Here is a 12026-nt window from a genome sequence, read left to right as displayed (position 1 = left end):
TGTGCTGTGTGGCGGGGGTGCGTGGTGGAGTGAGTGTATGGTGTGTGGCGGGGGTGTGTGGTGGGGTGAGTGTGTGTGGGGGTATGTGGTGTGGGTGGGTGTGGGTGTGGGTATGTGGTGTGCGTGTGTGGTGTGTGGCGGGGGTGCGTGGCGGGGTGAGTGTGCGTGGGGCTGTGGGTATGTGGTGTGGCGGGGGTGCGTGGCGGGGTGAGTGTGTGCTGTGCGTGTGTGCTGCGTGGCGGGGTGAGTGTGCGTGGGGCTGTGGGTATGTGGTGTGGCGGGGGTGCGTGGCGGGGTGAGTGTGTGCTGTGCGTGTGTGCTGCGTGGCGGGGTGAGTGTGCGTGGGGGTGTGGGTATGTGGTGTGGCGGGGGTGCGTGGCGGGGTGAGTGTGTGGTGTGCGTGTGTGCTGTGTGGGTGGGTGCGTGGCGGGGTGAGTGTGTGCTGTGCGTGTGTGCTGCGTGGCGGGGTGAGTGTGCGTGGGGGTGTGGGTATGTGGTGTGGCGGGGGTGCGTGGCGGGGTGAGTGTGTGGTGTGCGTGTGTGCTGTGTGGGTGGGTGCGTGGCGGGGTGAGTGTATGGTGTGGGTGGGTGCGTGGCGGGGTGAGTGTGTGGTGTGCGTGTGTGCTGTGTGGCGGGGGTGTGTGGCGGGGTGTGTGGTGTGCGTGTGTGCTGTGTGGCGGGGGTGTGTGGCGGGGTGAGTGTGTGGTGTGCGTGTGTGCTGTGTGGCGGGGGTGTGTGGTGGGGTGAGTGTGTGGGGGTGTGTGGTAGGGTGAGTGTGTGTGGGTGTGGGTATGTGGTGTGCGTGTGTGCTGTGTGGCGGGGGTGCGTGGCGGGGTGAGTGTGGTGTGCGTGTGTGCTGTGTGGGTGGGTGCGTGGCGGGGTGAGTGTGTGGTGTGGGTGGGTGCGTGGCGGGGTGAGTGTGTGGTGTGCGTGTGTGCTGTGTGGGTGGGTGCGTGGCAGGGTGAGTGTGTGGTGTGGGTGGGTGCGTGGCGGGGTGAGTGTGTGGTGTGCCTGTGTGCTGTGCGTGTGTGCTGCGTGGCGGGGTGAGTGTGCGTGGGGGTGCGTGTGGCTGGGCCAGGCTCTGTCCCGGTGATGCCGAGGCTCAAGGGCAGCTGGCGGCCCGTCGTCTGTCAAGCAGCCCCTGTGCCCGGCCGTGCTCTCGGCGCTTCCCTTTGGCGTCACGTCTCACCCTCACCGCTCTCCTGAAGTCAGCCCTGTGAGCCCCGTTTTAGGGGCGCGTATAGACGGGGCGCCTGATCGCCTGCAGTCACGCAGCAGAGCAGCGGAGTGAAGGAAGGGCTAGGAGGTCAGGCGCAGAGCTGAAGCTCTAACACGCTAGACCGGGGCGAGGGCGCCGGGAGGGCAGAGGAGGGGGGGCCGCGGAGGCTGGGAAACGGGGAGCGGCCATCTTCCCGCCTGGGCCTGGGCCGCCCTGACCCTCACTACTGCCCTCTCGACGGCGGCAGGACTGTTCCTACTTCAACTCCAACGCCGTTCCCCTCAAGCTCTCCTTCCAAAACGTGGACCCGCTGGGCGAGAACATCCGTGTCATCTTCAAGGTGAGGACCCCTCTCGAGCCTGGTGGGGTGTAGGCAGTAGAGAGGAGAGGAGGGAGTCCACGGGCAGGAACAGCCTCAGGGCCCCTCTCCTCCTGCTGACCGCACTCACGCTGCCGCTGTAGTGCATGAAAGACTTGGCTGAAAAGGAAACAGACCGACTGTGTGTGGGCCCAGAGAAAACCAGGAACAGTGTTGGAATGTACAGGGAGGCAGCTGACCGCCTGTGTCAGAAGTGTTTGCTAGAAGGCCAGCAACGAAGCGGATAAGGTGCTAACCTGCTTGTCCCTGGGGTTTTCAGGCTGAATGACTGTGACAGGCATGCGGAGGGGGAGATTCATGTATCAGGTGCAGGTTGGACTTCGATGAATCTTGAGGTTCCTCTCACTGGGCCGTCCCTGATTCTGAGGAATAAATATAGGCTCAGAGCATACAGTCCGGGGGGGAGTGAAAGGCATGAGCGTGGCTTAGTCACACACATGTGCTGCATGTAAGCTCCACCAAGGTGTGAACACTTGACTTGGATGGTTAGGAGGGCTGCGTGAAGGAGGGGAGCCAGACTTGGCTTCAGATGGGGGTGTGGGGTTGGGGAAAGGCCACAGTAGTGCAGGGATAAAGGGTGGCTGTTGGCCCCTCTCTGGTGTCTGACCTGGTGGGAGCTGGGTGAGCAGGTCCAAGGCTGAGGCGGAGAGCCGGGCAGTGCCGACCACGGCTGCCCTCCCAGAGGGAGCTGGGGCCTGGTGTGAGCTGGGGGAGGTGAGCGAGGTGCTTCTGGTCACCATCTTCCTTCCTCCAGTGTGGGGACGACCTTCGCCAGGACATGCTGACCCTGCAGATGATTCGCATCATGAGCAAGATCTGGGTCCAGGAGGGCCTGGACATGCGCATGGTCATCTTCCGCTGCTTCTCCACCGGCCGGGGGAGAGGTCAGTCAGGGCTGGGTGGGCTGATGGCTGGGCCGCTGCCGTGGGGGGTGTCCTTGCTGCATGCCCTTCTGCCGTTCCTTAACAGGAACTTTGTGCTTCTCCAGGAAAATGAAAAGGGCAGGGTTATTCCGTTAACTTTGTGCTTCTCCAGGAAAATGGAAAGGGCAGGGTTATGCCGTTAACTTTGTGCTTCTCCAGGAAAATGGAAAGGGCAGGGTTATTCCGGTAGAACCTATGGAACAGCATAAAAACGAAGGCAGGGAGAGAGACTCATGAGATAAAGCAGACTTGGAGACATGGCAACCATGTACACTGTGTAGACTTTGGATTCTGATCCTAACAGACCCAACTGTGGAAAGATATTTTCTGAGACAGTTGTGGGAAATCTGTGTATAGGTTGGGCTAGATCAGATCAGATGAAAGAATGACTGCTAAATTTTTAGAGTTAATGCCATAATTATGTCCTTGTTAGTCATACTTGGAATACTTATGAGTGAAATGACATGTATGGGATTTACTTAAAAATACTCCAGATGGGATTGAGGCAGGAGGAGGCTGGAGGAGAGAAGAGGGAAGCAGGGCTGGGTAACTGAAATAGATGAAACAGAATTAGCAAAGTGTTGATAATTTTTGAAACTGGGTGATGGTGATGTGTGAGTTCATGATACCTTTCTTTACTCTTACATGTATTTGGAAATCCCATGATAAAAATTAAAACAGTAAAAGATGATGGCTGTGAGCTGGGGACACCAGAGTCACAGTGTGGAATATGAAACCAGGGCCGTATCTTTCCCCTTAGTGTATATATATATTTTAATTGAGCTATAACTGCTGCATAGTACTGTGCCGCATGTATACATATCCCCCCTGCCTCAGTCTTGCCTCCCCCGGCCCCTCATTCCGCCTGCTAGGTCGGCACAGGGCGCTGAGCTGAGCTCCTTGTGCTATCCAGCAGCTCCCACTGGCTCTCTGCTCTACGCAGAGCAGTGTGCATGTCTGTCCCAGTCCCCAGGTCGTCCCCTGCTGCCTCCATTCTCTGTGTCTGTGTGTGTTTCTGCCCTGCAAACAGGCTCATCTGTGCCATTTTTCTAGATTCCACAAATACGCCTTATTATACAGTATCTATTTTTCTCTTTCTGATTTACTTCATTCTGTATGGCAGGCTCTAGGTCCATGCACTTCTCTACAAATGACCCAATTTCATTCCTTTTTATGGTTGAGCAGCTTTCCGTTGTGTATCCGTACCACATCTTTACCCATTCATCTGTTAATGGACATTTAGGTTGTGTCCATGTCCTGATTATTGTAAATAGTGCTGCGATGAACATTGGGATACATGTGTCTTCTTGAATTAAGATTTTCTCAGGTCATATGCCCAGTAGTGGGTTTACTGGGTCATATGGAACCTCCATACTGTTTTCCATAGTGGTGTGTCAATTGACCTTCCCACCCACAGTGTAGGAGGATTCCCTTTTTTATACACTCTCCAGCCTTGATTGATTGTAGATTTTTTTATCTTTGACCAGTGTGAGATGAGACCTCATTCTAATAACTAGTGACATTGAGCATCTTTTCATGTACCTCTAGGCCATCTCTATGTCTTCTTTGGAGAAATACCTATTTAGGTCTTCTGCCCATTTTTTGATTGCGTTGTTTGTCTTTTTGATATTGAGCTGTGTGAGCCATTGGAATATTTTGGAGATAAATCCCTTGTCAGTTGCTTTGTTTGCAAATATTTTCTCCCATTCTGAGGGTTGTCTTTTCATCTCATTTATGGTTTTCTTTGCAGTGCAAAAACTTTTAAAAACTTTTAAAAAACTTTCTGTTTTTAGTTTCATGACTCTAGGAAGTGGGTCAAAAAAGATCTTGCTGTGATTTATGTCAAAGAGTGTTCTTCCTGTGTTTTTCTCTAAGCATTTTGTCCAGTCTTTCATTTAGGTCTTTAATTCATTTTGAGTTTATTTTTGTGTATGGTCTTCAGTGTTCTAATTTCATTCTTTAACATGTAACTGTCTAGTTTTCCCAGTGCCAGTTATTGAAAGAAACTGTCTTTTCACCATTGTATATTCTTGCCTTCTTTGTCATAGATGAGGTGACCATAGGTGTGTGGGTTTAATCTCTGGGCTTTCTTTTCCAATCCATTGAACCACATTTCTGTTTTTGTTCCTGTGCCATACTGTCCTAATTATTGTAGCTTAGTCTGAAGTCAGGGAACCTGATTCCCCCAGCTCCATTTTTCTTTCTCAAGATTGCTTTGGCTATTTGGGGTCTTTTGTGTATCCATACAAATTGTAAAACTTTTTGTTCTAATTCTGTGAAAAATGCTGTTGGTAATTTGATAGTGATAGCATTGATTCTGTAGATTGCTTTCGGGTAGTAAAGTCATTTTCACAATGTTGATTCTTCTAATCCAAGAACAGGGTGTATCTCTCCGTCTGTTTCTTACAGTTTCATCAGTATCTTACAGTTTTCTTAGTACAGGTGTTTTGCCTCCTTGAGTAGGTTTGAAGGTACAGTTGAAGGAGCAGCCGCTCAGTCGTGTCCGACTCTTTGCGACCCCGTGGACTGTAACCTGCCAGGCTCCTCCGTCCAGGGGATTCTCCAGGCAAGAGTACTGGAGTGGGTTGCCACTTCCTGTTCTTCTTGTTGCAGTGATAGATGGGATTATTTCCTCAACTTCTCTTTCTGACCTTTTGTTGTTGGTGTTTAGGAAAGCAGGATCTTTCTGTGCATTACTTCTGTGGCCTGCAGGTTTACCAGATCCATTGATGAGCTCTAGAAGTTTTCTGGTGGCATCTTTAGAATTTTCTATGGACAGTATCATGTCGTTTGCAAACAGTGACAGTTTTACTTCTTCTTTTCCAATTTGGATTCCTTTTGTTTCTTTTTCTGCTCTGATTGCCATGGCTAGGACTTCCAAAACTGTGTTGCAAGTGTGGGCAACAACAGCGGCAAGAGTGGACACCTTGTCTTATTCCTGATCTCGGGAAATGCTTTCCGTTTTTCGCCATTGAGAATGATGTTTGCTGTGGGCTTGTCATATATGGCCTTTATTATGTTGAGGGAGGTTCTCTCTATGCCCACTTTCTGGAGAGTTTTTATCATAAATCAGTGTTGAATTTTGTCAAAAGCTTTTTCTGCATCTATTAAGATGATCATATGGTTTTTCTTCTTTGTTAATATAGTGTAACACATTGATTGGTTTACATATATTGAAGAATCCTTGCATCCCTGAGATAAAAATCCCACTTGATCATGGCGTGTGATCCTTTAAACATGTTGTTGGATTCTGTTTGCTAGTATTTTGTTGAGGATTTTTGCATCAGTGTTCATCATTGATTCTGGCTGGTGATTTTCTTTTTTGTGATATCTCTGTCTGATTTTGGTATCAGAGTGATGACGGCCTTGTAGAATGAGCTTGGTAGTGTTCCTTTCTCTACAGTTCTTTGGAAGAGTTTGAGAAGGATGGGTGTTAGCTCTTCTCTAACTGTTTGATAGAATTCGCCTGTGAAGCCATCTGGTCATGGGCTTTTGTTAAAAGATTTAAAATTGCAGTTTCAGTTTCATTACTTGTGATGGCTCTGTTTGTGTTTTCTGTTTCTTCCTCATTCAGTCTTGGAAGGTTGTACCTTTCTAAGAATTTGTCCACTTCTTCCATGTTGCTCATTTTGTTGGCATGTAGTTGCTTGTAGTAGTTACTTATGCCCTGCTGTATTTCTGTGGTGTCAGTTGTAGTTTTTCCTTTTTCATTTCTAGTTTTCTTGATTGAATCCTCTCGCTGTTTTCCTTGATGAGTCTGGCTAAAGATTTATCCATTTTGCTTGTCTTCTCAAAGAACGAGCCTTTCATTTCATTGATTTGCTATTGTTTTATTCATTTCTATTTTACCTCCGCCCTGATTTTTATGATTTCTTTCTTTCTACTAACTTTGGGTTTTGTTTGTCCTTTTTCTAGTTGCTTTAGGTATAAGGTTGATCTTTCCCCGTATTATCAAACTTTGTGCAAATGTCCGAGGGCCCAATTTATAGGGACACATCCAGCAAAGCCCCTGTAGTCCTCTCCTGACAGATGTCTTTTCTCTGCTCTGGAGAGTGACTTGGTGTCTCCACTCACAGGGATGGTGGAGATGATCCCCAACTCTGAGACCCTGCGCAAGATCCAGGTGGAGCATGGGGTGACCGGTTCCTTTAAGGACCGGCCGCTCGCTGACTGGCTGCAGAAGCACAACCCTGGGGAGGACGCGTATGAGAAGGTAGGACTGGAGAGGGGGGTGAGGCTGGGGTGGGGTGCACATGGCCTGGTGCCCTGCCGGGTTCCCCCAAGGCCTGCGTGTGCACAGCGAAGGCGGCTCAGCTGTGCTCGGAGGGAAGAAACACTCTCGGTGGATTGGTGCCTCCCAGTGTCTAGAGGGGGTCACATGCCTGATGTCAGCTGCCCGAGCGCATCCTCTGGTATCCAGCTGGGAAGCCTTCCCTGGCTCCTCTGGCAGACTGGGTTTGGAGGAAGGGGTGCCGTGTCAGTCATGGGTCCTGTCCACGTCCTCCTGTGCCTTCGGAGGAGTCCAGTGGTGCTTTGCAGAATAAGAGTTGGAAGAAACTTAAGAGATCATTTTATCCACCTCCTCTTTTTAATTCATGTATTTTTTTAATTGAAGGATAATTGCTTTACAGAATTTTGTTGTTTTCTGCCAAACATCAACATGAAACAGGAATAGGTATACATATGTCCCCTCTCTCTTGAACTTCCCTCCCATCTCCCCATCCCACCCCTCTAGGTCGTTACAGAGCCTCTGTTTGAGTTCCCTGAGTCATACAGCAAATTACCATTGGCTATCTATTTTATCCAACTCCTCTTTTTCATAGATGTGAATTAAGGTTCATTCAATTGTTCCCACTTATGGAGTTGGTCTGTGGTGTGCAGGGTTGAGGGTAGATAATGACACCGAGATGATGGAGAAGGCAGTTGACTTTCCTCGGGAGGGGCTTTCCTGGGTGGTAGGGCTCAGTGACCTGCCTGGTTTTGTGGCCGGTCCACAGCTTCATGGCTCTTGCCTCTGGGTTAATCATGTTTAAGGGAGAGAGAGTAAGTCACAATCACCACGCTCGTAAGAGAATGACCTTAAACCAGAACACGAGTTTATGGGGATCTATATATACTGACTTTTCTTGACCAGTGCCTTTTATCCCTCAGGGAGAATCTACATGGGCAGCCAAATTATAATCAGAATGTTGTGGAGTGAACATGTAATTAGATGGTCTTCCAAGGCCGTGAGTGTTTGCGTTCCGCAGGGTTTAATTCCTGGCCTGCTGAGCTCTTTGTGCTCTTCTTGGGCCAGTTCATCATCTGTTACTTTACCCTGCTTGCTGATGACTTCCAGAACCACTCCCTCTTCCCTCTTACCTCCCGATTGCTGGACCTGTGCTTGTGTTGACCTGTGTGTCAAACTCAAGTCAAAACTGAGCTTTCTGGCTCTCTTTGTCCTCTTGACACCTGGTTTTTGTGAGTTTCCTGAGTGATAAGGCTCTCTGTGTGGTCTCCCAAGACAGAGCCGTGAGTCCTCTGCTCTCTATTTTACTTCGTTTAGCTTTTCGCTGTGCTGGGTCTCCGTCGCTGTGCGTGGCTTCTCTTTGCAGGGGCTTCTCTGGCTGCAGAGCCGGGCTCTAGGGCACGTGGTCTCAAGCAGCTGTAACAGGCGGGCTCTGGAGCGCAGGCTCAGGAGTTGTGGCACTTGGGCTTAGTTGCCCTGTGGCATGTGGAATCTTCCCAGATGAGGCACCGAATCTGTGTCCCCTGCATTGACAGGTGGATTCTTAACCTTAACCACTGGACCACCAGGGAGGTCTGAGGCATAAGTCTTCCTGATGCCTCCACTCTGCTTCACTGAGCCCTGATGATTCTGTTCCCCAGGGGCCTCTTGACTCTGTCTTATTTCTTCTCATGACTTCTTTCAGCCGGTTTCTGTCTGCCCCCTGAACCGCTGGAATGCCTCTCCTCTTCCCATTCATTCTCTGCTTGATTTCTGAGGCTTTCAAAATAAAGTGCAAACTGCTAATGTCACTCCTTTGCTCTCTGTTCTTCAAGGACTCCTTGTGTCCTAAGAGATGAGCTTATCGTCCACGACACTGCTGCAAAGCCTTCTGTAACCCAGCCCCGCCAACCCCTGTGGTCTCCTCCACTGTACCTCCCCATCCACGACACTGCTGCAAAGCCTTCTGTAACCCAGCCCCACCGACCCCTGTGGTCTCCTCCACTGTGCCTCCCCGTCCACGACATTGCTGCAAAGCCTTCTGTAACCCAGCCCCTCTGACCCCTGCGGTCTCCTCCACTGTGCCTCCCCGTCCACGACACTGCTGCAAAGCCTTCTGTAACCCAGCCCTGCCAACCCCTGTGGTCTCCTCCACTGTGCCTCCCCATCCACGACACTGCTGCAAAGCCTTCTGTAACCCAGCCCTGCCAACCCCTGTGGTCTCCTCCACTGTGCCTCCCCATCCACGACACTGCTGCAAAGCCTTCTGTAACCCAGCCCCGCTGACCCCCGTGGTCTCCTCCTCTGCGCCTCCCCGTCTTACGGTCACTTATGTTATAGCTTAGGGAGCCACTTCCATTTCCTAGATTCCTTTAGACAGTAGTGCTCCCTTTGCCAGGAAAGCCCTTTCTTCCTTTCCCCATCCCTCCAAACCCACCTCCTCTATGTTGTGAATGTTAAGGTCCTTTACCCTTGGAAAGAAGTAATATTGTTTCCACCCTCCCTCGACTCCATATACTATTTATACTAACATGTATTTTTCAGGTATTAAATAGCCACCATAGACAGGCACCGTACTTGGTGTCGGAATTGTGATTACTCCTTGCCAATGTAATAAAGAGTCATAGTAAATGTTATAGAAGTTTGTACAAGAATACACACAGAGAGAAATTCACTCAGCATCTCAGCGTTTAATATCAGTCTTTCAGAGGTAACTCTCAGCTCCTCTAGCCTTCCTACTAGGACGATGCAGGTAGTTTCTTATGGCGCCTTCCAGGAGGGAAAAGCTAGAGACGCTTGTCCCTTGGCCACCTACTCAGCAAGCAGAGTACCCCCATCCTACACATGAAACCCCTTAAATCGGGAGCGCTCTCTTTAGACGTTGAGACTTCCTGCCAGTAAGCAGCTAACTCTTTAGACGTTGAGACTTCCTGCCAGTAAGCAGCTAACACCCTGTGTAATCAGGTGAGGAGACTTTAGTCATTTACTCTGTGATATAGTATAGGCATACAGCTGCTCCGTAAGTCGAAACAGGATACGTTTCAGGTAGCCAGAATACCTGTGACAGGAAGACAGGTAGGTAGAGATGGTCAAGACTGAGAGTTGATGGGTTATTGAGCGGTTTCTTCTCAGTTATGTATTTCCCTATCATAGAAGTCATCTTTTTTTTTTTTTTTCCAGGGTGTATAGTCTGTAAGTTCTTCACGAACTTTCTATTCTTAACTTCCTAGGGATTCGTCATCTGGTTTAACTCAACAAGTAGCTGGGAGATTTCTGTATTTTGAAATAGGCCTGTGGAGCAGCCGAGAGGCTGCTGGGAGCTAGGATCCCTGGACCCTGGGAAGGGGAGAGCACTAAACTCTGAATGAGTGTTGGTGCCTGTAGGGGATCAGCAGGGAGGAGTCAGTGCCGGCTGGGAGGGTCTGGGAACTCAGGAAGGTCCCTGAAGCCTGGATAGAAATTTGCAGAGGGAGGTGGCGAGGGCATGTTCCATAGCTGGGAAACTTTCTCTCATGCCCCGTTTCCTGCTTGGCTCTGACAGCTGTAGCCTCTGCTCAGGTCTTTCTTGAGGTCTTAGGAATTCTCTGAACCTCCCAAAGAGGATTTGGAGGATGAAAGGTGTCCATTCACGATTTCCATACATTTTTACTGGAAAGCCAGATAAGGGGGCAGATATTAACCGGATAAAATAAGGTAGATCTAACCCCTTACTCCTCCCCCTCCTGCTTTAAACTCAGAAATAGCTCTAACACATTTTACCAACTAAAGATGTCTGATTTTCAAGTGTAAAACACCCTCTAGAAGGGTTCAGACTCCCTCAGCTCTTCCTTGGAGTGAGGTGAATTTAAGTAGATTAGCATTTATTGGTTACCAAGAACACCAGAAATGGGAGCTTTATTGGGGATGGGGATGCAGACAGAAGAATTCTGAGCAGGGTCAGGAGGGGACCTTTGAGTCTGCTGCCTCGGTGCTATGCTTGAGTTAATGTCACCACAACGAGGTGGGAAAGTTGTAAACATCAAGCCTGCCTGATTCTGGGCTGGTCAAGCCTGGGCTCCTGAGTCAGTCCATTGTCCTCCCAACCAGTTTCCCGAGGAGAAAGAAAGGTGCTGGAAGTGGCGTGTATCGCAGATAACAGATACATTGCGGATAGTGGATATATGCATATAAGCCTCCCGTCTCCTTTTTGCCCCGTAAGATACAGGACAAGCTTCCGTGTGCCTCAGGGTGTATGTCAGTGTGTGATGGAGGCTGAACAGGCAGATGTGAGAGCCCCTGGGCTCCTGGGAGAGGGTCAGGGTGGGCTTGGGTCAGCCTGGTTTTGCCCCTGGGGTCCCTGTGCACCGGCTTTACGTCCTGCCGTCTGCGGGCCCTCCTCTCAGGCTGTAGAGAACTTCATCTACTCGTGTGCCGGCTGCTGTGTGGCCACCTACGTCCTGGGCATCTGTGACCGACACAATGACAACATCATGCTGAAGACGACCGGCCACATGTTCCACATAGATTTCGGCCGCTTCCTGGGCCATGCCCAGATGTTCGGCAACATCAAGCGGTAAGCAGCCCCCTGAAGCCAGCATGTGCGTCTAGGCCTGGGAGGTCAGTGGAAATGGTTCAGAGCTGGAACGCAAGCCCACGATGGGAGAAGGCCCCCACACCGCAGAGTGTGGCCCCTGGGTTGAGCAGCTCTGGGGAAGAGAGCACTGAGGCCTTGCAGAAGAAGGCAGGGACCAGCCCTCCTCCCTGCCTGCTGAGGGCTGAGCAAGGGGAAACGAGCCCAGACCACAGCCAAAAGAAGTACCAGATACCCGGAGGAACATCACTAGCTCACAGGCAAGGGACCAGTGGACGACGTGTCTGGGCATCTTCTAAGGTTAAAGTGGGAAAAGAAACAGTGTTGGAGGAGCCCGTGGACCCAGTGTCACGCAGGTTTCGAGGGATGAGGGGAAGCTCCCCCGACAGCCCACACGGTGAGCCTCCCCTTCGTGCTGACCTTCTGCCTGTGTGTTCCCCTTGGCTCAGGGACCGCGCCCCCTTTGTCTTCACCTCGGACATGGCGTATGTCATCAACGGGGGTGACAAGCCTTCCAGCCGCTTCCATGATTTTGTTGACCTTTGCTGCCAAGCCTACAACCTCATTCGCAAGCACACCCACCTCTTCCTCAACCTTCTGGGCCTGGTGAGGAGCTCCATCCCTTTCTGAAACCCTCCTTCTTATCATCTGACACCATCTTTAAGACTCTCCGTCTTGCTTCCGGAGATCTGCTTCTCTGAGCCCGAGATAAAGGCAGGGCCCAGACC

At 50.6% G+C, this 12026-nt stretch overlaps 1 protein-coding gene across 1 annotated transcript in view; it reads left to right on the top strand.

The window, feature by feature from the left end:
* The window catches only part of PIK3C2B (phosphatidylinositol-4-phosphate 3-kinase catalytic subunit type 2 beta), a 72140-nt gene that overhangs the window by 49392 nt on the left and 10722 nt on the right, over positions 1-12026 (top strand). The window contains exons 23-27 of the mRNA XM_052653605.1: positions 1467-1559; positions 2353-2482; positions 6598-6734; positions 11111-11280; positions 11748-11904. Coding sequence (XP_052509565.1) covers positions 1467-1559; positions 2353-2482; positions 6598-6734; positions 11111-11280; positions 11748-11904 — 687 coding nt within the window. The remainder of the gene's footprint in view (positions 1-1466; positions 1560-2352; positions 2483-6597; positions 6735-11110; positions 11281-11747; positions 11905-12026) is intronic.

Source organism: Budorcas taxicolor, chromosome 16 (genome assembly GCF_023091745.1).
Source record: "Budorcas taxicolor isolate Tak-1 chromosome 16, Takin1.1, whole genome shotgun sequence".
Classification (NCBI taxonomy): domain Eukaryota; kingdom Metazoa; phylum Chordata; class Mammalia; order Artiodactyla; family Bovidae; genus Budorcas; species Budorcas taxicolor.
This window is presented reverse-complemented; position numbering and strand designations above follow the sequence as displayed.